The 27320-nt window shown below is 38.3% G+C and overlaps 2 protein-coding genes across 8 annotated transcripts; one reads left to right on the top strand and one right to left on the bottom strand.

Moving 5' to 3' along the window:
- Window positions 1-1917: 1917 nt before the first annotated feature.
- bhlha15 (basic helix-loop-helix family, member a15) lies at window positions 1918-4764 on the top strand. The gene is made up of 2 exons (XM_079801107.1): window positions 1918-2069; window positions 2497-4764. The coding sequence occupies exon 2, from the start codon at window positions 2527-2529 to the stop codon at window positions 3079-3081; it is 555 nt and encodes a 184-aa protein (XP_079657233.1). The 5' UTR covers window positions 1918-2069; window positions 2497-2526; the 3' UTR covers window positions 3082-4764.
- tecpr1a (tectonin beta-propeller repeat containing 1a) lies at window positions 3546-27320 on the bottom strand. Of its 7 annotated transcripts, none has more exons than XR_013815313.1 (27): window positions 27169-27320; window positions 26354-26413; window positions 25984-26219; window positions 24609-24791; window positions 21699-21821; window positions 21467-21589; window positions 21100-21274; window positions 20874-20974; window positions 20251-20352; window positions 19604-19752; window positions 18261-18808; window positions 16570-16715; window positions 16138-16293; window positions 13461-13610; window positions 13201-13358; window positions 11583-11710; window positions 11400-11502; window positions 11226-11322; window positions 11061-11140; window positions 10863-10919; window positions 7438-7612; window positions 7139-7274; window positions 6864-6956; window positions 5559-5665; window positions 5347-5466; window positions 4496-5270; window positions 3546-4104 (listed from the first exon to the last, which is right to left on the bottom strand). XR_013815313.1 is itself a non-coding variant. In XM_079801075.1 (27 exons), exons 3-27 carry the CDS (start codon window positions 26206-26208, stop codon window positions 5130-5132), a joined length of 3597 nt encoding a protein of 1198 aa, XP_079657201.1. In that variant the 5' UTR covers window positions 26209-26219; window positions 26354-26413; window positions 27169-27297; the 3' UTR covers window positions 3546-5129. The 7 variants fall into 7 exon arrangements, 4 of the variants coding, with proteins under 4 accessions (XP_079657201.1, XP_079657200.1, XP_079657202.1 ...); XR_013815314.1 differs by lacking the exon at window positions 26354-26413 and adding an exon at window positions 16458-16478; XM_079801075.1 differs by adding an exon at window positions 16458-16478 and having other exon boundaries at window positions 3546-5270; window positions 27169-27297.

Here is a 27320-nt window from a genome sequence, read left to right as displayed (position 1 = left end):
AAGGCAGCCAACTGTAAGCTTTGGGACTTGATTGAGCAATGAAACATTTGTTTACCAATCAAAATAGTTTGTGTACATGGTTCCTTATCACCTTAAGTTCTCATCAAACACCCCATTAGGCTTTTGACAGTGTTTTCATTTGTCATTTACATCTCACAAGCTCCCCTGACTGGAATGTAGCACTTAGCATGTGGTTGCTAATGAGTGACTTATTTACTCAAGGGAAATGTGAGTAGAACTTTAAAGTTACATCCGTGTGGAGGATGCAAATCAAATAGTTATCTTGAAATATAACACAACGGTGTACTACAGTTGTAAACTATACAAGTTGTGGTATCAGTTCTACCAACTGCTGATAAACTAAGCTAGCCTACTACTAAAGTGAATACCTGGGTGGATTTGCATGAATGAATGTTCAGGTGTTCTTTAGTTATGTTTATATGGTTTTTATGCCTGTTTGTGAGCATGGTTTTGTATGAGGCTGTCTCCTAAGCTCTTTGCTTACAGGCAGATTGTTATCAGTGTAAGTGGTGTATACCGGAGGTTCCACACTAAATAAACTGAGGGTTGGGATAGAAACTGTTTCCATAGCCTCAGCATTGAGCCCTTGCACACTAGACCGAAGCAGGGAGTCAGTCTTGCCCAGCCTGTGTCCAAACGTTGCTCGACCAAGGCCATCAGTGATGTGGGGGAGGGATCATTTGAGCTGATAACTGCTGTGAGTTAAACAGGTGTGAAATGTACACGTTCCCAGAAACTGTGAAAATATCCTGTTTGCCCCACACCGTATGTCATATGTTTAGAGTGTCTTTATATTATGTGACCAGATCAGTCCATCCACCCTATACTCAAAATGGTGATTGGTTTCTTTTTGTGCTTCATGCTACATTGTAAAACACAATCAAAAACACAATTGATGAAATGGACTGATCTTAATGCTGGCGCACTTAGAACAGGTTTGCTGTACTCAGGTACAAAATAAACACGTCTGTGTTTGATCTGTCTGATGCCACGGTTTATGAAAAGGGTGGTTCTCTGCACACATCTACACTTGTACAAATAATGATTCCAAGTAGAAGAGTTTAAAAGTCTGATACTATAGCAGGTTCCACAAAGGACTTTTTATTTTCTAACATTTTGATCTTTGGTCAACCGTGGTTCTGGTGCTTTAGAAAGAGATAGAGAGAGAGAATATATTAGATTAATCACAGCTCATTTTTAATCTAAAAAATGTTTCTGCCAAATTCAAAATATTTAAGCAGAAATGTACAAGCAGCCTACCTCCTGTAATATATGTTCCCTTGATTTAGAATTGTTGCTTTAATAAAGAGTAGGCTACATAAACTAATACTGGATCTGAAAATACAGTCAAAACGGGAAATAAATACAAAAAAAGTACAATGATAGCCTAATAATATTCATAATCTCCAAAGAACCATACCATATAGCACAATAAGGCAAGTGCTTAATGATATGTAAAGCCCATTTGAAATGCAAAGGTCTAGGCAAATATTAAACAGTGTTTTAACTTGATAAAGTGCCATGGAAATAGTAAACCCTATCAATTACATAATCTACAGGAAACACACCACGGCAATGTCTGCATATTTCTTTCTTTCTTGCGAAACAACAAGCTAAATAAACGTATTAACGTTTATCAATGGAAAGTCCCCACTAATGTAATGCACCCGAGTATGTGATTTGCATGGTTAACAACTCCACAGCTTTAAAATAAAAGTATATAGTGCAAAACCACCTGCAGCAACAGCAGCAGTACCACAGATCGCTTTTATCATCATCTGAAAGCGTGAACAAAGTTTCAGATCGCTATTTCCGATGCTTGCGCCAGTTCATGGGTGACTTGAGAAGAAAAGGATCTCTCCTTTGATTGGCCACAAAAGCGCTACGTGGACATCCAGCAGCAACAGGTACAGCGCGTGACCGTTATCATTTCATTCTGACTGCAGCTGTCAGGACCACAACAGCGCTTCCCGTCAACTAATTATCGCTCTTCGAAAGGCTCTTATCGCTCGGACATCATCTCGAGTTTGGTGGAAATTTATTTCGAGGTAAGCAAAACTTTTTTCCCCTCGAAAGCAGGGATGATTGATTGACAGCTTATAAGACAGCCGCGACATTGTGTAGTGATGTGCCTGTTGCTCATTTGATGAATCTAGTTTACCAGCATAGCTTAATATTATACATTTCATTTTCAGTTTATATTTGTAACTATTGAACAGACTAGTTAACTAGGTATGAATAAGATGCTACCAATAGGGATGAATATTACACATTACCCAGGAGTATGTCTTCAAATCTAATCAGTTTAAGCTTATCAAGTATTCGGAAAGCACTTGAGACATAGGCCTACTTATTCTTCATATAGGCTAGCATCTAATTTTCAGTATCCACATTATTAAAGCCATTTATACTCATATATGATGTTATTTTTGCATGTGCATGTCTTCAAATCAAATGTGAATGATAATATTCTAGGGCCTACACCAGGGTGTGGGGGAGTCAAGTATGAAGTCCAAAGGAAAAGGGTCAAAGCGGAGCAGACAGTCTTGGGCAGAGCAGGATGACCCAGACTTTACGCTGGAAACAGAGCCAGGTTCCAGCGAGCAGGAGGGTTCAGAGGCGTCCGTGAGGCTGGGCGGGACGTGGAGAACATTGAGGGGTGAGGGGCATGGTCGTACCCGCGTGGGCACACGCCGCAGGCGGCAGCACAGCAACGCTAAGGAACGCAACGTCCGCAGACTGGAGAGCAATGAGAGAGAGAGGCAGAGGATGCACAAACTCAACAACGCCTTTCAGGCCCTACGGGAGGCCATTCCTCATGTCAAAACAGACAAGAAACTTTCCAAGATCGAGACTCTCACGCTGGCCAAGAATTACATCAAGGCCTTAACCACCATTATCTTGGGCATGTCTAATGCCTGCCTGCCTCACACGGAGAGTCAAATGGAGGCTAACGCCGCCCGGATCCTGCAGTGCTATCAGCAGCATCTACAGGAGGAAGGAGAGGAAGACCTGTCCAACTACCTGAGCCACATTCACAGCTTCAGCCAGGGCAGCTAACACACACTGCCACAGAACAGACTCACTGAGCACTAAACGACAAGTGTAAAACACAAATGCACGCTACATGCATGATGATGAATACCAGCTCTTAAGACTAACACAAAGGTGCATTCGAGTTTACAAGCTAAAGCTGGTCCATAAATAGGCTCATTTATGTACAGAATATTTGTTGCCCACAAACAAAGTGGATGTTAAATTGTTAGTCAGTGACTCTTTGGATTATGAAGGGACACAAACTACTGGTTCTTAATGTAGTTCACCCAAAAATGTCACAAAAGAAGATGCCCATGGTGAAAGTTAATGGGGTCCAAATCAACACCGGACCCCCTAACGTTCATTGAATGGACAATACATAACATCTTTTGTTGTCTGCAAAATAGTCACAGAGCTCGCTTCATACAGGCATTTTGGGTGAACTATCCTTTTAATAGGGTAAGCATTTCATATTAAAAATGCAAAGCTGTGGAACAGATTTCATATTTATTGAGAGGACAAGAACCATGCACATATGACACTGAGAGGAGTTTACTGTACTTAAATAATGACTCCACTGTCCTTACCCTGTTATTTGTCTACATTTAATAATTTAAAACTATATTATCCTTTTCTTTTTCCAGTGGTTTCTCTCATGCCTGCATATCATTTCTTTTTTTTTTATGTACAGAAGCAACCTTAAATAATGCCCATAAAGGATATCACACAATTAATGCAGTTTCACATTAGGACCATTACTCATGAATAATCCAAATTTATACATCCACATGTACAACATAACTAATCAGAATTGGAATAAAACTAACTATTCATCCTGATAAAAACCATTTGGAAAGATTAAGTATAAATACTGTTACTTTCTGAAATTTGTGCTGCCTTTAAACAGAATCATACCACATACACATCTATGTATGAATGAAATATGCTGACATCCTGAGAAAAGAAATGTTTCACAAAATTGTCTTCACATTGCCAAGCCTAAACTAAATACAGCTAAAGTGTCTGAACTTGGACTACCATTCAAAACTTTGGGGTCAGTAGAATTTGTTTTGGAAAGATGGAGAGAAAACAGTAATATTGTGAAATATTTCTATATTTTCAAATGTAATGTATTCCTGTTATGGAGAAACTGAATATTCAGCAGTCATTACTCCAGTCTTCAGTTGAAATCATTCTGATATTCTGATTCGGTGCTCAAGTAACATTGTTTCGTATTATCAATGTTGTGCTGCTTAATGTTTTGTAGAAACCCTGATACATATTTTTTTTTCAGGATTCTTTGAAAGTTCAAAAGAACAGTATTTATTTGAAATAGTAATCTGTTGAGTCTTTACTGTCTTTTTTGGTCAATTTAATGCATCCTTGCTGAATAAAAGCCTATATTTATTTCCAAAACAAATTCTTACTGACCCCAAACTTTGGAACTGTGGTGTATTTGTATAGTATCACTGTGCTGTCTCAGCTTTCTTATCAAGAATATTAATAACCAATAACCTGATACAAGCAGATGATGAAAGTATTACAGACTCTTTTACTACACTGCAGCCGAGCTGCAACATCCCAGACGCAGATGTTTCTTTAAAACGGTTTTCTGTGTGATGTTCAATATAAAAGGCTTGTACCTTCAGCAGCTTACACTGTGAAATTTTTGTATTTAATGCCCCTGGATTCAAATAAAGAATTTTAAAAAAGCTAATGGGCTTTTGTGATTTGACCACAGACAAATAAAGAAACCTTAAATTAAGGTCCTCTAACCAAAAGTGCTATGTAAAAAAATGACAAATGATGGGCGTTTTAAAAAGGAGAGGGCATTACTGGAGTGGCCTCATTATGCACGAGAGCCCTCAAAACAAGAAAAAAGTCTTTCAAGCTAACTAGAGAATTTGAATTTAGCCTAAATACAAGCAAAAACACAGTCGTCTACATGTGCGGGAACTTGAGACAAATGTTTTTTTGAGTGGAAATGATTAACTCTGGTCTATACAAGAGAAGCGCTACAGTAGGGATGAAAACTATTTATGGCTACTAGCATGAAGAGCTCAGCTGTTTGACTAACAGCCCACTGGGTTTCCGTTCATCTCTGGCTGGCTGCGTGTTGCTGTTTGGTTGCTTCCATTGTCAGTCAGGGACGGCATCAGGATACGAGGTGCCTCCATGGCATTTCCTCTAACGGTTATGTGATCCCATCCACCCTGAGAGAAACAGATGATTTCTTATTTTCTGCACAGTACTACTACTGAACATAAAGATGACATCAGCAGTGCTCACCCCAATGCCATAGTCCCACGATTGTCCATTTGGTTCCATCGGCAGCACCCCCAGCCGGCGACACACAGTCCCACAGCTCAGACTGTGACTGCCCTGGACCTTATCTGCAATGATCCACACCTTAGGAAAAACACACACATCTGGCATTTAGCAGAGCAGCAAACCTACAGTGGTTAGACTGCAACAACTAGTTACAAGGAAATGGTCTAGACCTGGTCCAGAGGTCCAACAGACACTTTGCGCACGTTATTGGAGATGTGCTCCCATGATGAGCCCTGAGGGTAACTGGGGGTCACACCATTTCTGTACCACAGGTTACCTGCTCATACAAGACCACACATATAATAATCACTATAACAAATATTGTCCATTTTTATTTGACAATTTTAAATTAAGATTATGTATAGCACTGTTGATTGCTTTAGACCGCACAGTAAGCATGGATTTGCTCATGATGATTTTTTAAATTATATATATATATATATATATATATATATATATATATATATATATATATATATATATATATATATATATATATATATATATATATATATATATATATGCCATGGAAGTCTATGATGTGGAGAAAAATCCTGGAATGTTTTCCTCAAAAAACTTAATTTCTTTTCCACTGAAGAAAGACATGAACATCTTGAATGAGATGGGGGTGAGAAAAATATCAGGAAATTTGGAAGTGAACTAATCCTTTAAAGGACCAAAATGTTGAACGACCACATCAATGCAGTTTTAAAGGGCTTTGAAGTGCTTCAAATGGTACTGCGCGATCCCAGCTGAGGAATAGGGTCTTATCTAGCAAAACGATCAGTCATTTTCTTAAAAAATCGTCTTGTGCTGGTCTGCAACAAGCCAGGCATTACATAACATGCGTTGAAAAGGTCACACCGAACGTGGGCGGAAGTCCTGCCCCATTGTTTAAAAGTGTGGAGAAGGAGGCTCGTTCAAATTTTATTGCATGTTGAATGACATATTTATTTTTAATTTATCATTGTTTTACATGTTAGGTTTAAAACGCGTTTGTATTAGTCTTTTAACGTTCGCTTTGTAAACAATGGGGCGGTACTTCTGCCCACGTTCGGCATGACCTTTTCAACATAAGTTATGTAATGCCTGGCTCGTTGCAGACCAGCACAAGACGATCAGTTGTGGTTAAAAAGTATATACATTTGAATTTTTTTTAGAAAATGACCGATCGTCTTGCTAGATAAGACCCTATTCCTCAGCTGGGATCACGCAGTACCATTTGAAGCACTTCAAAGCCCTTTGAAACTGCATTGATGTGAACGTTCAACATTTTGGTTGCAATTGAAGTCCATTGTGTGGAGAAAAATCCTGAAATGTTTTCCTAAAAAAAAACGTAATTTCTTTTCCACTGAAGAAAGAAAGTCATGGACATCTTGTATGGCATTGGGATGAGTAAATTATCAGGAAATTAAAATTTTGAGGTGAACTAATCCTTTAACACCTTTTTATCGGTGTGATGTGTATAGGTGTACCATTTTCATCCACTGTGTATACAGACGTCCTGCCCACTGACGCCTGTTTAAGCTTCTGTCCGGTCGGAGAGGGGATATGGTACCAGCAATCTCCTGCAAACAGATCAAACCTTTCTAATGCTGCTGCAGAAATACCACAGGCAAAGCTGTAAAATCAGCATGACAGGAATGACTTGCATTAAAAATGTAACATGAGAGAAGTGCATATTGCTGCACATTTATGGGGTGATGCATTTACCCATCAAAGGCTTTGTGATAGAAGGTTATTCCCTCACCTGCTGGGTTCTGAGCGGACACAGAGCCCCTATAGAACGCAGACCCATCCTTCGCGATGGCCCAAACCTGGTGAACGCCACCTATGGAAATCGACTTGAAAGGCTGGTCAGTTCCCACATGCAACCATGAGGACCCCTGCGAACAAGCCACATCATCAGTCAGGATTACAGCATTTTGGGAAACCTCTTACAGTGATAATGTGTTAAGTTTGTACAGTATTTGTACACTACTTGCATGCGAAATGCTGAAAGCTAAACCGAATAGCAATTGACTAGAAAATGATGAACTTGGCTCTTACCCCAGGGGTTAGTGAGGTGACACCCAAGCGGCACAAGACATCTCCCTTGTTGCTGATGGCCCATAATGGCACCTGTTCCACAGTGCTCTTCGGCCCGCACGGCAGGATTGTTATGTCACTCAAAGCTATAGGTGGGACTTCCTGCCAGGGGCCGGTTGTTGTGAGTTTACACTTTCTAAGGTGAAAAAAGAACATATGAGAATAGGCCATAGAAATCAAATTTGACCATGACATACAGTGCTCCTTTACGATTACAAAAAACAAACTTTTATCTTTTATAAATTTTAAGGAACTGCACCAAACCCAAATAAATGCTTCATTATACACTACTAAACAGAAATACTAAAACAACGCTGTTTTGGTTACATTGATTTATTTTTTTACCACTAAACATTTTGACAAAAAATTTACTAAATTATAGTGCTGGGCAATCGATTAATCGCATCCAAAATAAAAGTTCATGTTTACATAATATACTGTATGTGTGTGTACTGTGTATAATTATTATGTATATATAAATACAAACTCCTTCATGTATATACAGTGAGGAAAATAAGTATTTGAACACCCTGCTATTTTGCAAGTTCTCCCACTTAGAAATCATGGAGGGGTCTGAAATTGTCATCGTAGGTGCATGTCCACTGTGAGAGACATAATCTAAAAAAAAAATCCAGAAATCACAATGTATGATTTTTTAACTATTTATTTGTATGTATGATACAGCTGCAAATAAGTATTTGAACACCTGAGAAAATCAATGTTAATATTTGGTACAGTAGCCTTTGTATGCAATTACAGAGGTCAAACGTTTCCTGTAGTTTTTCACCAGGTTTGCACACACTGCAGGAGGGATTTTGGCCCACTCCTCCACACAGATCTTCTCTAGATCAGTCAGGTGTCTGGCCTGTCGTTGAGAAACACGGAGTTTGAGCTCCCTCCAAAGATTCTCTATTGGGTTTAGGTCTGGAGACTGGCTAGGCCATTCCAGAACCTTGATATGCTTCTTACAGAGCCACTCCTTGGTTATCCTGGCTGTGTGCTTCGGGTCATTGTCATGTTGGAAGACCCAGCCTCGACCCATCTTCAATGCTCTAACTGAGGGAAGGAGGTTGTTCCCCAAAATCTCGCAATACATGGCCCCGGTCATCCTCTCCTTAAAGGGTTAGTTCACCCAAAAATGAAAATTCTGTCATTAATTACTCACGCTCATGTCGTTCGACACCCGTAAGACCTCCATTCATATTCGGAACACAAATGAAGATATTTTAGTTGAAAGCTGATGGCTGAGAAAGGCTTCAGATAGGCCTCCATTGGCATTCAGTACATTTATACTCCCAAGACCCATAAAAGGCACTTAAAACGTCGTTACAAAGTCCATCTCACCAAAGTGGCTCTACAATAATTTACAATGCGACGACAATAGTTTTTGTGTGCAAAAAAAAAATCAAAATAACGACTTTATCCAACTTGTTCTTGTCTTCCGTGTGTGCCTCCACGACGCATGCGCGAGAATATGACGCAGATCTGGCGTTCGGACACATGACCCAGAAGCGATTTGTTTACAAGCAGAGGAAGACGCGCGTGTCTAAGCTGTTGGATTCTACATTGATCGTGCTTTAGGTCTCGGCGTAGTTCTCAAAATGGGGCTTAAGTGTGCATTTCATGGATTCCCGAACGCTGGTGCTACATCATATTCTCGCGCATGCGTCGTGGAGGCATACACGGAAGACAATAAAAAGTTGGATAAAGGTGTTATTTTGATTTTTTTTTTCGCACAAAAATTATTGTCGTTGCATCGTTAAATTATTGTAGAGCCACTGTGGTGAGATGGACTTTGTAACGACGTTTTAAGTGCCTTTTATGGGTCTTGGGAGTATAAATGTACTGAATGCCAATGGAGGCCTATCTGAAGCCTTTCTCAGCCATCAGTTTCAACTAAAATATCTTCATTTGTGTTCCGTCTTACGGGTGTCGAACGACATGAGGGTGAGTAATTAATGACAGAATTTTCATTTTTGGGTGAACTAACCCTTTAATACAGTGCAGTCGCCCTGTCCCATGTGCAGAAAAACACCCCCAAAGCATGATGCTACCACCCCCATGCTTCACAGTAGGGATGGTGTTCTTGGGATGGTACTCATCATTCTTCTTCCTCCAAACACGTTTAGTTATGACCAAAAAGTTCTATTTTGGTCTCATCTGACCACATGAATTTCTCCCATGACTCCTCTGGATCATCCAAATGGTCATTGGCAAACTTAAGACGGGCCTGGACATGTGCTGGTTTAAGCAGGTGAACCTTCCGTGCCATGCATGATTTCAAACCATGACGTCTTAGTGTATTGCCAACAGTAACCTTGGAAACGGTGGTCCCAGCTCTTCTAATGATTGCTCCAACAGTGGACCTTTTTTCACCAAGCTGCTTGTCAATTTCCCCGTAGCCCTTTCCAGCCTTGTGGAGGTGTACAATTTTGTCTCTAGTGTCTTTGGACAGCTCTTTGGTCTTGGCCATGTTAGTAGTTGGATTCTTACTGATTGTATGGGGTGGACAGGTGTCTTTATGCAGCTAACGACCTCAAACAGGTGCCTCTAATTTAGGATAATAAATGGAGTGGAGGTGGACATTTTAAAGGCAGACTAACAGGTCTTTGAGGGTCAGAATTCTAGCTGATAGACAGGTGTTCAAATACTTATTTACAGCTGTATCATACAAAGAAATAGGTAAAAAATAATATATTGTGATTTCTGGATTTTTTTTTTTGATTATGTCTCTCACAGTGGACATGCACCTACGATGACAATTTCAGACCCATCCATGATTTCTAAGTGGGAGAACTTGCAAAATAGCAGGGTGTTCAAATACTTATTTTCCTCACTGTATATACATTTAAGAAATATTTGCATGTATAAACTGTATATATATTTATATAATTTCTTATATATAAATATTTTATATATAATAAATATAATTTTTTTCTTAAATATATACATGCATGTGTGTGTATTTATATATACATAATAATTATACAAACTTTTATTTTGGATGCGATTAATTGATTGCCCAGCACTACTAAATTAATTATTCCAAATTTCAGTACGCTACTGCACAGGCAAAACGCAATGGAAAAAAACATTCACTTACAGTACTTCTTAATTATATATTTTTTTTAATGCCATGTCATGGTGAGAACAAAGTAAGAGTTGCACAATTAATACAAAACTATGCAAGACATAAAAAACGAAATACACCTAAAAAATGCCCAAAACCTAAGGACGATAGATAAACAGAGCTGGAGAGAGCAGACTATGAAATTAAAATGGACAATTCTTTTTTCAAAAAGCCCTTTCTCTCGGATTTACATCACAGTAGGGAAGAAAAGACAACCGCAACTTCCGTTTTATACAGTCACTTAACTACTACATACCTTGCCCAACGTCTGCGGCGTACAAAGTCCTTCAATGTTTTATTTCCATGGTATGACCTAGAATGGTGAATATTACATTCACAAAAATCAAAAAGGAGTTAGCGTGCTCTCACACGTGAAGGTAATACTAAAACTGCTGTGTTTAAATGCCTAGGTAATAAAAGAGCTGAAAAGATGCTGATGGCCAACATAACTTACGCAGGAAAATCCGCTGCGTACTGCCAGCCCTCTCTGTCTGTCCCTCCTGCCACAGCATAGTCAACAGTCCAGTCGGATACCTGCAAAGTATCAACACATATAACAATTTTCTGCTATCAAGCAAGCTTCTTTATGTATTGGGAGAAAATGGATAATGGCACAAACCCAAGTCCAGTTGGGGGAGGGTGGTTTAGTGTTGTTTTTAGTGCACTCCTTCAGACCTGAGGCATCGCTCCACATGTAACGGTCAGTAGGGAGACCCCTGGAGGAGAAACAGTGAGGAACAGCAGTGAGTGCACTGAACACTTCTGGATAGCAAACATCATGCTCTATATTAACCTGTTAGTGTAACCAGAGACAGGATTCCAGCGCTGGTTCTCATAGATGTAAACACTCTTCACATCAGTCTGTGTGTAGATGTTATCTGTACTGCTTGCCAAACCTTTATGAGTGAAATAAACACGTAACATTACTAAAGTACATGAACAATTATTGGTTTAGAAAGAGAAGTGATGCACTTACCCTGAAAGAAGCCTCCTCCATAGCCTCCTGTGTGGACCCAGGCGGTGTGGTCAAAGCCGATCCCCCACACCACACCAAGACTGTTGGACTCAATAACACGCAAATGCCCTCCAACTTGACGCCAGAACCTTGATAACAAAGATTTTTATTTATTTTTATTTTTGAGAGCAGTCATATTTGCATATTCATTGCTATATGACAACACAGCAAGACAATGGACAAATGTAACAGGTTGATGAATATACACTACTGTTCAAAGGTTTGGGGTCAGTAAGAATTTTCTTTTAAAAGCAATTATCATCAAATAATTCTGAAAAAAATAAGTTTTTCACAAAAATACTGTTCTCAACATTGATAATGAAAATGTTTTGAGCACCAAATGATATAAAAGGCATACTGATTTCTAAAGGATCATGTGACACAGAAGACTGGAGTAATGGCTGCTGAAAATTCAGCTTTGCCATCAAATGAATAAATTACATTTTAAGATATATATTAATATAAAAATCGTTTTAATTGTAAATGCACCACCGGTGAGCATAAGAGACTTTCAAAAACATAAAAAAAAAACATTTTTTTTTACATTTTTCATTAAATTTAGCTTGGTGTGCTGGTAATAACAGCAGTATTAGCGAAAATAATCTTAGGAAAAGGTGCATTCGAGATTTGCTTGATTTGAAAACTTCAAGTTTACATTGGGGACAAGCCTAAAAAATTCAATTCTGGCAATGGAACATTTGAAGATTTTTTTAATAATGAAAGGTTTAGTTCACCCAAAAATAACTAAAAGTTTACATTGGGGACAAGCCCAAAAAATTCAATTCTGGCAATGGAACATTTGAAGACTTTTTTAATAATGAAAGGTTTAGTTCACCCAAAAATGAAAATTCTGTCGTGAATTACTCCCCCTCATGTCGGTCCAAACCCGTAAATTCGTTCATCTTCAGAACACTAATGAAGATATTTTTGATGAAATCCGAGAGCTCTCTGACCCCTCCATAGACAGCAATTTAATTAACACTTTCAAGGTCCAGAAAGGTACAAGACATTGTTAAAATAGTCCATATAACTACAGTGGTTCAACCTTAATTTTAGGAAACGACAAGAATACTTTTTGTGTGCAAAAACAAACAAAAATAACAACTTTACTCAACAATAAAGAATAATGTTTTTACAACATAAACTGCGTAGGAGACTGGTAGAACGAAATTGTGAAAAGAACGACTTTTTGAGAACAAAAAGTATTCTCGTCGCATCATAAAATTAAGGTTGAACCACTGGAGTCACATGGACGATTTTAACAATCTTTCCTACCTTTCTGGGCCTTGAAAGTGTTAATTAAATAGCCGTTTATGGAGGGGTCAGAGAGCTCTCGGATTTCATCAAAAATATCTTAATTTGTGTTCTGACGATGAACGAAGGTCTTTCGGGTTTGGAACGACATGAGGGTGAGTAATTCTTGACAGAATTTTTGGGTGAACTAACTTTTTTAAGTTTAAAGCTATTATAATTCTTAAAAGTAGGAAGTTACAAAAACAAAAAAAACCATATACTTATGTAGTCCCCTAATTGAAGAATTTACACTTCACATAAAATCAATCTATCATCTGATTCTTACATCTGATCACATGGTGTAGGGTAGGGAGATGCCTCTAGTTCTTTAGTTGGTTCGCTCACAAAGATGTCCCCTTTACAGGTGACCGACCAGATGGCTTGTTTCGAGGGAGGGCCCTGAATACCTCTAGAGTCACAGCAGGACACACTGAGCAGAGCCAGCTGATAGGATGAACAAACTGTCAGTTAAACAGCAAGGAAATCACAAAGTTCAGTGCAAGTTCTTGGGAAAAATATTTCCCATGATTCATGCTCTCGCCTCACCCAGTCATGCATCTCCAGCTCTGTGGCCGCAGCCAGGCGGATAGGCCATCTCTGTTTGGTCCGCTCTGCTGTATAGATAGCAAATGTGTGTTTGGAGTCATTCAATACCGGCACCAGGATTGTCACTTCGTTTATGAACACGTGGAGATACTGGGCAAAGAATCAAAGCAAAATAGAGGTTGAATTGATCAAATGAGTCTATCGAGACTACATGAAAATCACAGTACATTGTTGACGCACTACTGTTCAAAAGGCTGTATTTATTTGATATATTAATTATGACAATTATTATTTTAATTTGACAAAACACAAGAAAAACTGCTTAAAATGCTACTTAAAATGTAGTTAAAATGTCTCTTTTCTATTTTAATATATTTTAAAATATAATTTAATCCTGATGGCAAATTACTCCAGTCTTCAGTGTCACATGATCCTTCAGAAATCATTCCAATATCCTGATTTGGTGCTCAAGTAACATGTCTTGTTATTATTATCGATGTTGAAAACAGCTTAAAGGTGCACTATGTAACTTTTCCGTCCGCTAGAGGTCGCCTATTCAAAACAAAGGCGAAGTTTGATGGTGTCAAGTTTGAGCACAGAATCTTGGGACAAGTGGTCTTCACCTCACAGCCGGTGGACAAGAATCGGGATAGGACTCATGTTCATGGATGCGATTATAAACGTTACTGTAGTATGAAGCAGAGCAGGACCGAGTCTTGTGGGAGCTGAATGAGGCCGCTGGAGTGATTGTTAATAAGATGAACGCAACACACGCCTCGCAACCGAGGGCAACGCAGATATGACGCAATTGACAGGCGACTTCCTCACATGTCCCGGTTCCTTGTTCAAAATAGCGATTTTCTCACGATTTACAAATAGTTGGAAACATTTGGGATATTGTAAGTACTCAACTGAACAAAATCTATAACACTGGCCTAGTGGTTTTTGGATATTTTACTGAAAAAATGTTACATACCGTAAAACTTCAAATAATAGCCCGGGCTTCTATTTACCCAAATCGCTGAACTGCACCGGCTTGTATTTGAAACAGGCGTCTATAAGAGACAGGCCTTTAATTTAGTGTTGAGATGTTCAAGCATGACGGTAGGAGGTTACCACATTATATTACGTTTTATTTATAATTAATTCGAATGTGTTTAACAAATCATTTAATGTAAGAAATGTCTTAGATTATTGGCAGCACAAAAAACGAAACGATGTGACAGCAATGGGCAGAACCGCCCATCTAAAATCCATTGAGCGTATGAACTTGTTGCCCGAAACACATCAACAAGAAAGAATGAAGGCTACCCTGTAAAACAACTGCAATCATGTGATAGAAAATTACTCTATTCATCACTATCATCATCCCCGCGATTCTCAATTACAAGTTCATGAGCGAATTCCTCCTCCTCGTCGCTCTCCTCCACTTCTCCCTCTCCACCCTCCGCTAACTCTGCCTGCCTTGCTCACACTAACAGCTCCGCCCAGATGCGCACGGCTCTCCCTCTTTGAAACAATGGATAAGGTGATCCTCGCTTCCATCAGAAGCTACTGTCAGGCCACATACCTAAGGATAACATCCCGAAGTTAATGAAATATATCTCCTCCTTCTCCCTCGCACACACACAAACACACGCGCACGTCTGCGCGCAAGCATTAAAGGAATTTTTCAGCCGCTCCGTATCCAGCTTTACCCACGCTTGAAATTTGACAACTGTCAGCTTAAATGTCAAATTATACTTTTCTCCATGGTGGTATTGAGAGAATTAAGAAAAACTGAAGACTGAAAGTTCGTTAACCTCTTTGTTATGCTGCCATAGTGATGAGTCGTTCATGAACGGTTCCGTCTGTCACGTGAAATCTAATCAAAACATAGAACAGACGATCTGACGGGTTTGAGAAGATCAAATACAGCCCGATACTAAAAAACAGACCGGCCTTTATTTACCCAAACCTGTCGTCACACCAGGCGTTTAAAAGAGACAGGCGTCTATTTGGGACTTGGCTATTATTTGAAGTTTTACGGTAGTACACCTTTAATATTTTTGTGGAAACAGTGGTACACGATTCTTTGATGTATAGAAAGTTCAAAAGAACAGCATTTATTTTAAATGGAAATCTTTTGTAACATTTTACATGACTGGAGTGGATCTCAAAGTGTGGGGCGCACATGTACTGCAGGGGGGGTGCAGGAGATCAGCAGAAAAAAAGAAGAAAAAACCCCCCCGAAAACAGCCGTTGAAAAATCTTTCCGTTACATTGCAAATTATTTTTTGTGAAATTAGTCAGAAGTGTGTGTGTGCATTTTTTTTAAGTTTAAAGGGGGATGTAACCAAAAATGTTTTGGTTTAATGCATCCTTGCTGAATAAAAGTGTTAATATCTTTTTTTTTTTTAAACTAAAACCTCAAATTTTTGAACGGTGGTGAATGTCCTATTGAAGTTAGACGGGTTAGACATATCAAAGGCTTGTACCTTTAGTTTACTTTCCAGCTATAAACAATGTGGCATAAATATTTTTTGCACATTTTCCTAGAAGAGAAAAAACAAATGTACATTTTAAATATCTATGTGCTAAAAAAAATATTTTAGCAGTACATTGGTCACAATAAATGGCCTCAAAATGAATAAACATGGATTTTTATTCAATAAGGGTCTTCTGTATGTAAGATTACCTTCTTCTCATCATTAAAGGTGTAGTAGATAAACAGAATTCCATCCTTGTTGCCCTCTGCTCCTGAGAACTGCTCCAATGAAAATTGAACATCCGCCCATTTATGAGGCTTCCAGTCTCTCCACCACTGCATGGTGCCTTTCTTCACCCACACAGACTAGAAAGGACAGGAATCAGGGGAATTATTAAATGATACATTTTCTTGGGGTAAATATTAAGTTCTACCAAGCTGAGGGCCACTGTGACAGTAACTGACTGCTTTGACTTTTAACTATTTTTGCTACTGCGACTAACTCTCAGCGCACTTGTATGGACACTTACTGTTGCTATATCAATGACGGTCTAGATATAATCAAAACAAGATAAATGACAAAACTGGTTAGTATTGATGAAAGGATCAGATGAGGTGAACTGTTTGGTGTGTGAGCACTACCTGTTCAATGGCCTGCTCATAATGCATGAAATTCTCCATTTCTCTCTTGGAGCGCTCGCTGAGCTGCTCAAATATCTGTTTACGCCAAGCTGCTGTTTGAGCAGGTGTGATGGAGAGAGACATGGTCTGCATGGAGGAGTTCAGGGCTGAGGACACAGTTACATTTGACACGGTCAGGGACAAAGTGAATCATCCAATTCAATTACACAGATTATACTAGGGATGCACCGATACCACTTTTTTCAGACCAAGTACAAGTACAAGTACTTACATTTGGGTACTTGCCGATACCGAGTACCGATACGAGTACTTAATAATACCATTACAGTTCTTATAACAATGCTTCATTTTCATCAGATGTTTTTCACTTTCTGACTGTAATAAAGTAAATACACAAATTTATGCTGTTGCTGACATTTTAACATTCAACTTGGTGTTTTCCTAAACAAACATGGCACTGCTGCCCATATCACTTAAATGTAACCTGTAACATTCAGTGGATTCCAGTACCACACAACATAGTAGCAGAACCACTGAATTAAATTATTAGATTTTATCATAGCCATACAGCCCTTTTCGGAAAATTGAGAGAGGCTGGTTTTTTTTGATGAAAAGAAGCTTCTCTGCATTATCAGCTATGAGCCTGTTTCTGTTTTCCTCCGTACAATGTGTGACACTGAGCTAGGGATGTGCGAGACTAGTCGATTAAACGTTAGCGCTGCTGCTAGACGACTTGGAAAATAGGCGTTTACATTTTTTTGGCACATTTAAAGTTTTGCTTTATATATATATATATATATATATATATATATACATATAATTTTTTTTACAAAGGCTATGTTTAAATTACTGTCGTGTTCATGTTATATCTTGAAATTAATATATTATTTTGAAAAGTGTAATAAAATCATTTAATTTTACCTCAGGTTTTGCATGCGTTGGTTTTCTCTGGCGCTCGCGGAGGCTTCAGATAAATCTCCACTCGGGTGAAGGAGGATTTTGAAAGCTTACACAAAACTTTTCCATTTTCTTCCATGTCATGTCAAACTAGTACCTATAACAATTAAGCATGGGCGTGGTAGTGGGGGGAAAAGTGGACCTGACTACCCAGGGCCCCGTCTAGGGAGAGGGCCCTTTTAAAAGTCTGGAATATATTTTAACATGGAACATGGGGGCCCATCAGGACTGCCTATGCATAGGGCCCAGGATTTTGTGCTACACCCCTGCAATTAAGCTTGCTTAGGCTTGTTATACTACCGGGGTTAGACTGGTCATTGCGCACATCCTTACTAAACAGACTTTCACTTTTAGCACTCACTACCGAGAGGTATCTGCCTCACGAGCGGTTTATACTGGTTTATATAATTTATAGTTTATAAAATATAGTTTATATATTTATTGGTTAGTTTATACTAAAAATGAAGCCATATTATGGCAGTCCTGCGCTTTGAGAGCGCGAGAGCCCTTTGCACTTGGCGCCGCGGTGTGCGGGTGTGCACGGCGAATTATGTAACTTACCGCGCGGCTCCGCATCCGAAGATGCGTTGCCATAAAGTGGTATCGGGTGCGGTTGTATCGGGGTAGTTTTATGAGTACGAGTACGAGTACTTCACAACAGTATCGGACCGACACCCGAGTCCTGGTATCGGTAACGGTGCATCCCTAGATTATACACAAATGACCCAGCTGACCTGTGGATATAGCAGAGTTGAACCAGTTGAGCTGCAAGTGACAGTCGACCAAACATCCCCCACCACTGACCCAGGCCCATTTTGGATACTCATCTGGCCCATAAGGCTCCTCCAAGGCCAAGTTATAGGTTGCTACAGAGGACAGGCTGCAGGTTTCAGCTGCGTCTACTCCAGGTCCGGATGCGAGGTGCGTCTGGGCTTCCTCCAGGTCCACATTGCTCCATTGAGGATTCAGCCCACCTGATTGGCTAGGAGACAGAACCTGGGATGGGGAAGCCCTGTCCTCTACCTCTTTTTCTGTGTGATCCTCCTCAGGAATAGATGGGCCAGCTGGGGGGACCTCACGATGACCGATTTGGCCTTCACGATCAGACACAAGCTCAGAGATGAAGCTGTCACTGGTTACTTTAGGGATACGTGGTTTAGGGTTGTCTCCCATTTCAGTTGGGACAACTCCACCCACAGCTCTTTCAGTCTCAGGGTCCGCATCACTCAACACTGATGCCTGGGGCTCCAAACGCACCTCACCACCAAAGAAACAACCAGCACTGCGAGGTGTAGTGACACAGAATGTTAACATATACAGTTTCATAAGTTTGGAATCACAAAGACACTTTTATATAATTGATTGATCAAAAATAGTCAAAAAAACTTTATTCATGTTTCAAATAATTGTAAGTTTTAACCTGTGATGCCCTTTTCAGTATCCATCAATCCAGTCTACAAAGAGAATGTCTAAAAAAATGATCTAATCCTTCCAATAAATAAATAAATAAACAAAAGATATATTGTTAAGGGCCCTCTAATAAAAACTCAATGGGAAAACTGTCACTGTAACACCGCAACACTGTAAAATGAATACCTTAATGAATCACTTAATGAAAAATATAAATATTCTTGTCACATGACAATCCATTTCTATTAAAAAAAATATACCTGACATGTAACGAAAAATATAAATATTATTTCTGTCACATATGACAATACATTGCTTTTTTTAAACTGTTATGCTACTTAATACATTGTCTTTTTCAGTTAATTAATTATTGACAACAGTTGCATTGCTGAAGTCCACTTTCAGATTAAAAAAAGACCAAAAAGAAACATCTTTCTCTAGAAATTCATCAGTTTTTTGTTCTTTTCAGAGATGAAGGCTGTTCAGTGATTAAGTGTGAAGTACGGTCTTTAAAGAAAGCAAACTGCCAAGTGTACTAACAAATGTATAGTCTTCCTTGGATGATTTACACCACCTGGTGATGGTTTTATTTTATAAAAAAAACAAAACAAAAAAAACATTATACATTCATCTATTCTACACAGGCTAAAGACTGAAGCTAACTAACCTCTGAAGGCTGCTAGCGCTGGCGCTAGAGTGGGAACGGTCACTATCTCTGGGTACAGACACAACCTTCCAGGCCTTCCCACTCAGCTCGCTGGCAGTCACACCTTGACGGAAATGCACGGCCCGGTCTTCAAAACCAATACCCCACACCTGAGCACAGAGACACATCGACCTTCAGAGATCTCAGTGCAATAAACTGCTGAAATGGTTTCAGCACTTAAAATTCTCACTAGAAACACATGATGAATGAATCCATGAAAGATGAATACATGAATATGGCATAGTATTGAAAAAAAAAAAAAAAAAAAAAGTTTATTCCACATTTTCATAAAATGTATTTATTTAATCAATACATTGATCCATATGAATTATTTTGATTCAGTTATTTTCTGGCTAAGGGTTTTATGCTTAATTGGGGTCAAAAATCAAATTTACCTTGATCTTTTGACATATAAGAGGTATTTGTACCATTAAAACGTTTTTCAAACAACCCATAATAGCTGACTGCCTTTTGTGCAGGCATATGAGTGTGAAAGTTGTTTGACCCCTCTAAAGGTGAATAATTAATATGCTTATTCAATGGAAAAAGTACATTAGAGTCAGGAATTAATGAGGTAAACCCCAGAGAGAACATTACTAATCTCTGACCTGGTCATTGAGACCCACGTTGATCATGACCATCTCTCCAACCATACTTATCCAACCAGAGCCACAAGGATTATGGGAATTCACACCCCGTCTAAACCAGACCTATTAGAAATAAGAAGATGAGGAAAAACAAGCTAAGTAACAACAAAAAATGTATTAAAATTATGTCCATAACTGTTCAAAATTTGGGGTTGGTAAGATTTTTAAAAATGTTTTTCTGGCTGCATTTATTTGATAAAAAAAAATAGAGTAAAATTTAAACCGTTTTCTATTTTAATATATTTTAAAATGTAATTTATTCCTGTGAGGGCCAAGCTAATTTTTCAGCAGCCATTTATCCAGTCTTCAGTGTCACACGCTCCTTCAGAAATCATTCTAATATGCTGAGAAACATTTATTTTATCATAAATGCTGAAAATAGTTGTGCTGCTTAATATTTTAGTGGAAACAGTGATTTTTATTTCAGGATTCTTTGGTGAATAATACAATTTCTAGTACAGATAATACAACATGAATGATAATATACTGTTTATAGTAAAAAAAAAAAAGGAGCCGTTTTACTAGTGGTACTCTATGCACTCTATGTGCAAGTGTAACTATATTAAATTAACAAATTAACTTACTTTATGATCTTTAGTGACAGCCCACACTACATTCACACCAACAGCTATGTGTACGGCTCCCGCTTCAGGGCTTGGCGACTCCACTGTCACCCATGATGACCCTTTAATTACAATATTATAAAATAAAACAGGGGATATAAATACTTTATCTACTCAAACACATTTATTACGTTTAAAAATGGAAACTTGGCAAAAGTGAATGTACTAACTACACCACTACGCTCACCCTTGAGACAATCTCTGCCGATGCCCTCTCTGACCAGCAGATGACCCTCCCACAGGACCGCCCACACCAGGTCACCAGGCCCACAGCTGATCTGAACAACCTCCCCTGGTACGGGCACGTCCTCCCAAAAGGAGCCCTCAGGATTATGGTGATTGATGTCACACCGGAACCAAACCTGCTCGAATGTACAAAGAATTATCTTTTAGATCCCTTTTTTTGTGGATAAATTGACGTGATACAACTTTTTATCGGTGTTCCAAGAACCCATAATGCTCCGTATAGAACTGAAAAAATAATAAATTACAGAAGCACAGGATGTTGTTGGACATGGTACAGCATGTAAGCCTGGAATAAACTGAGTTCTGACCTTTCCCTGCAGAGAGACCGCCCACAGTGCCAAACACCCTCTGGGCTCCTCAGTGATCTCCCAACCACCACAAGTGATGTCATTAAACGGGTCAGGAAGAGACTCAGTCTGCTCTGAGGGGATCTGCTCTCACATATAAAATGAACGTAGAGACATGTTTTCATCAACGTTAAAGACAGCCAATGAAGATAAGATATATAATTGCTTTCAAAACCTTTGTACTAGTACACACCTTGACCCAAGTTTCCTGTGCCTTGTACCTTCTGTATCTTATCCATCTGCGCCGACGCACACAAGAGTTCCACTTTTTGTCTTTTGTGTAAGCGGCTGGAAAATCAATGGCATATGTCCATCCCTGAAAAAGACAAAGAAGATCAGTTAATGGCATAACGCAAGTGAGAGCTCTTTTTGTGGTTTAAAGGGATAGTGCACCAAAAAATGAAAATTCTGTCATCATTTAGTCACCCTCAAGTTGTTTAAAAAAAAAATGTCTTCCTCTGAACACAAAAGAAAGATATTTGGAAGAATGTTTGTAACCAAGCATATCTCGGCAGCCATTGACTACCATGGTATTTTTTTCCCACTATGGTAGTCAATGGCTGCCGAGATCTGCTTGGTTTCCTTTTTGGGTGAACTATCCCTTTAAGGGGGCTTTCAGACTAGCAGTTTATTTCGAAACTGTCATGTAGACAGCACATAGCGGTACCGAACCCTGAAGTTGTTCAACAAGAAAAGTAATGTGCATGTTTTTTTTAGACAATGACATAATCAAATGGCAAAATATCTGTCTAATTTACTCCACCCTTATAATCTCTAACAACGCCTAAGGTCTGAAGATCAAGACTTACTCCAAATTCCAAGAACTTGCTTAAAGTGCCGGGGTAATAGAGCTTTTTTCTGTGGCTGGTACTTCCAAACCACATTAGGGCTGCTTCTAACCTTTTCTGCATTCAAATCTAGTCTTAAAACATATATGTAATATCTTGTTTTGTTCTTCTCCGCTTCCTTTTATCTGTTATCTTATGGTATTATTATTTTTTAATTTTACAGCACTTTTGTCAGCCTTGTTGCTGTTATTAAATGTACTTTAGAAATAAACTTAACTGAATTAGTTCTAGGTTAAAGCTACACTGTGTAACTTTTTTAGTTTATTCTTAGCTAAAAACACTTAGTTCTTTCAAAAATATATGTGCTCATTAATGTATATTTACTTCTTTCAAGTCAAAAAGTATTCTCGTAAGGTTATAATATGCCATTGAAAATCCATACGGGTAATGTATTGGTAATGGTTCGAATGCGGGTCGCCATGTTGCCCCTCCATCTTGAAAGTACATTAGCCAAAGAGGGACATATCCGTAAATTCAAGCTTCGCCTTTGGCGTTTTAACACTCGATGGCACCGTGTCGAATGTGGACGAGGTCGAACTGGACGCCATATTAATCTTGGACTAAATCGGCCACCGTAGGAGTTAAAACGAAATCGGAATTGAGAGGAAGAGAAACTAATATCAGAGAATGTCTAATATGGCGAGAAGTTTCACTCTCACTGAACTTCCGGCTTCTGAACTGGTTGCAGTTCCTCTCTGATTCCATATGAGGGCGCTCACAGGACGAGTGCAGAATGAATGGAGGTCTATGGCGCTATACCAATAAAAATCCACTTTTCTCAGGATATAATTTTTTATCTAGTAATTTGAATGTTGTATTCGAAAGGAAATGCAAATAAATTACACATTGCTGGGTGTTAGATTTTTTAGAGTCACTTATTTGCTTTAAAAAGTCTTTTAAAGTGTCAATGACGTCATACACATGTACGACCAGAGATACTGCTTAACGGCAATCCTTCAGTCGCTCTGGTGCTTTCGCGCTCTGCACTTTCTTTTCTCTCGAGGCATCGACAACACAGCTGACACAGGTAAATACACGTGCTAGAAGAGTTTTTGTTTTGTTTGTTTCTGGTCCCGCTTCAGATGACACGATGCCATCAAGCGGGATCTCTGGTCGTAATCAGTCCTTCACTGACCAATCAGCGTTCATTAGCAGAATGCTAGCGTGTTATGGACAACAACAACTCAACCTGTAAGAAATCAAAAGGACATAAGTACTCGTTCATTCAACTTTCGACCTAAAACCCATGTTGAACTTGCAAAATCTACAATCATTTCTGAGATTTCTCAACGGCAATCGGGTGAAAGAGACAAATTTAGCCGTCAAGCCCCATTGACTTCCATTCATTTTGCACTCATGGCGATCGCCCCCAGTGGAACTCTGGTGGTACTACAACCAAAATTCTGTACAACAGGGCTTAATAGGGAGTGGGCAGGCTCTCCGTAGACGGGCTCTGCTAATATTCACTGGATGGTCATATACCTTTTAACCGCTAGATGGGGGAAAATATCACACAGTGTAGCTTTAATACATTCATTTTCAAATAGAAAGAAGAAAAAAAGGAAAAGGGAAAAGGAGGGGGAAGAGAAAAAAGAGAAGCAAAAGGAAAATGAGGGAGAGGGAAATAAAGAAAAAAGTAAAAAAAGGAAGATGGAAAAAGAAAGGGAGGGGGAAAAAAGGGAAATGTTTTCAAGAACTGACAACCTCAAAACACTCCAAACTGACATAATTTTGATCATATGTTTTGTTTATCTGTATGTATGTGTGTTTGTATAGTCTTTGTAAGTATACCACCTGTTCTTGTTAATAAAAAAAGGTGACACTTTATTTTACAGTGTCCTTGTTACATATGTTACATGTACTTACCATAGTAATAACAGTAAATTATGCATAATTATATGCAACTAACCCTAATCCAAATCCTACCCTAACCCTATACTAAGTACATGTAGTTAATTAATATTACTCAGTACTTAAATATATAATTACACTGTAACAATGACACCTTAAAATAAAGTGTAAACAAATACATATATATTATTATAACTTATCTATGTACTTTCTTTATAAATTAAATTAACAAAGGAGATGCAGAGGGAAGACAGTGGTGAAGACAATTTTCGTTCAATCTGCTGCACATAATAGCACTAAAATAATAATAATAATAATAATAATAATAATAATAATAATAATAATAATAATAAGAACAATATATTGACCCCAAAACCTTCATCAAAACCCGCATCAATACTGACCCCTTTTTCTGTGGTCTCTCCTCCAAAGTTTTCATCCACGTGCCAGTCCGCTTCCCAATCCCAGTTGTCAGAGGGCAGCTGAAAGTCACCCAGAGGCTGGTGCTTCAGCCCTGTGACATCACTCCACTGCCAGCGGTCACTGGGCAGCAGCCGGTCCGAGAAGCCATCGACAGGGTTCCACCTCTGTAAGGGAACAGGAAACACATTAATCTCATTCACCACCAAGTACTCTAGTGTCAATGACAAATAAAGTGTTTACAATAAAGTCTAGTTTAAAACACATGTGCAAAGTTCTTAGGACTTTATTTAAAAAATCTAAAAATGCCATGTGGTGTAACCATCAAGTAAAAAGTAATATGTTTTTATATACCTTGAATACATGTGAGTGAACAAATCGTAATATTATTACTTTTTTTTTAAAATATATTTTCAACATATACTTTTATTCAGTAAGGACACCTTAAATTGGTCAAAAATAACAGTAAAGACATTTTAAATGTCACAAAAAATTTCTATTTCAAAATAAATACTGTTCTTGACATTTCTATTCGAGAAATCTGAAAAAGTTTCTACAAAATTATTAGGCAGCACAACTGTTTTCAATGTTTCTTGAGCACCAAATCAGAATGATTAGAATGATTTCTGAAGGATCATGTGACACTGAAGAGAGGAGGAATGGCTGCTGAAAGTACAGCTTCGCCGTCACAGGAATACATTACATTTTAAAATACATTAAAAAGAAAACAGTCATTTTAAATTGTAATTTTGTTTCACAATATTAACATTTTTCCTGTATTTCTGATCAAATCAAAGCAGCCATGAATTATGAATGGGTTTTTAGGTAGTCACCACACAACATTTTACAACCTAAACTATTTATTTATTTATGATTTAATATCAGCAGCATATCAGCAGCAATGGCTATATTCAACAGTATTTCATTTTTTATATATATATATATATTATGATTACAATATCACTTCAATACATTGTTTACAATAATTAAATAAACAAAATGTCCATTGATATTTTTTTTCTAAATAAAAACGTTGTCTAATATAATTTCCTAAAACAAACTATGTATTATTTTAGGTTACTAAATTTCCTGTTAATAGGGTTTTTTTCTTCTGCATGATGCTTTTTCCAAATAATAATAAGCAGTGAAGTACTGCTGTAAAATTATTTCAAATTAAAATATTTGATGTATATTTTTATCTCATATTACAGTTTGAATAAATTAAACATGCAAATCACAAAAGACGTTATTGTACGTATGAATCTGATTTTTTTATGCATTTCTTTTTTAAATAAATTAAAAGATAGTACAAAAACACATTGACCCATATGTCAGTCTGTATATTGCTGCGGAGCACACCTGGTTTTCATACGTCTCCTCTTGGTAGCGGATGGGCACATCACTGGCATGCACATTCAGATAGATGTTGTGGTCACATGCGATGCTCCAGCAGCACTGCTGCACAGCTGTGATGCGCTTGAACTCCAAGTGGGCATCACGGCAATGTTCCCACTGATGTCCAGCTGTTGAAAGGCAATAAACCCTCCCATACACATCAACAGCCCACAGGAGGGAGCTCGGCATGATGCACCCTGCTGCAACAGACAAGAGAAAGAGATCTGCAGATAAACAAACACCTCAGCATCAGTTTGTGGCTACAAAAAACGTTTAGAAGGAAACAAGGACTCAAAGTTAATTGCTTTCAAATGAAGCAGAATTTCCTGCCTACTCTTTCCTCTGCTTTGACAGCAGATCTGCAGTCAGCCGATTCTCATTCCTGATCCTCAAGCTGCCAAAACATTGAAGGAGACCTGTTAAACACTTCCCAAGATATATATGAACCTCATGATCCCAGCAATAAACAATAAACTCTATAAAGCTCCAATTAAATGACAGACTACCCTTACAAAACATTAATGTGCTGGTACCAGGTTAAGCATGTTATACTAGTATTAGATTGTAATACCATGGAACTGAAATATTTCCATGTTCAATTACTATATTAACATAGCACTACAAGGTACTTAAAATAATAATAATTTATAAATTATTATAAATATTATAAATACCATCATATTAGTACTGAAAATGGTCAATTATGTAGTAACTTTGCAGATATTATGGCAAGGAAAATAATAAATAAAACATGGAATTAATATGGTACCATGTAAAACATTTAATTTGTTAGTTACGTTTAAAATACGTTACTAATGCAACAAGGAACAATAAGATATGCTGTATATGTTGACAGTTCATGTTGGGGGTTTGTTTGTTGATGTAACGTTACTGCCGGTTAGCACGCTAACGTTAAGTTAGCTAGCAATGACAGCTCGTAAGAGATAAACATGTAGAGTAATTCACAACAACATATTAAATGGGGGAAAACAGGAATACAACTAGGATACAGTCAGAAAAGAAACATATTGAAATTAATAACTGCACCTGCCTGTCTTCCGCAGTGACAGTGTTAAGTACATCACAATAGGGAGTTAATGCATTCTCAGTGTCGCTGACAGTATATCAGCTGATGTCCAGCGTACATACCTTATCTGCGTCAGGGTGTAAGCACTGTGCCTATGTTGTCATTTTGAGACCATTCAGCTTTTCGAAATCTGTCTGTGATTTGTCCGATGTGGAGACTCCACACAGAGATCCCAAACAGGAAGTGGTCAGAATTGTGTTGTGTTGCATGCACT

This window comes from Gobio gobio, assembly GCF_949357685.1.
Source record: "Gobio gobio genome assembly, chromosome: 20".
Taxonomy (NCBI): Eukaryota; Metazoa; Chordata; class Actinopteri; order Cypriniformes; family Gobionidae; genus Gobio; species Gobio gobio.
This window is presented reverse-complemented; position numbering and strand designations above follow the sequence as displayed.

Coding starts and splice junctions, on each gene's coding strand:
- bhlha15 (XM_079801107.1), top strand. CDS start 2,527: ATGAAGTCCAAAGGAAAAGGGTCAAAGCGGAGCAGACAGTCTTGGGCA.
- tecpr1a (XM_079801074.1), bottom strand. CDS start 26,208: ATGCCGAGCTCCCTCCTGTGGGCTGTTGATGTGTATGGGAGGGTTTAT. Junction 16,294..16,457: donor CCGTCATTGATATAGCAACA/GTAAGTGTCCAT, acceptor TGTCCTTTCTAG/TCTGTGTGGGTGAAGAAAGG. Junction 11,141..11,225: donor CCTCCCCCAACTGGACTTGG/GTTTGTGCCATT, acceptor GATACTTTGCAG/GTATCCGACTGGACTGTTGA.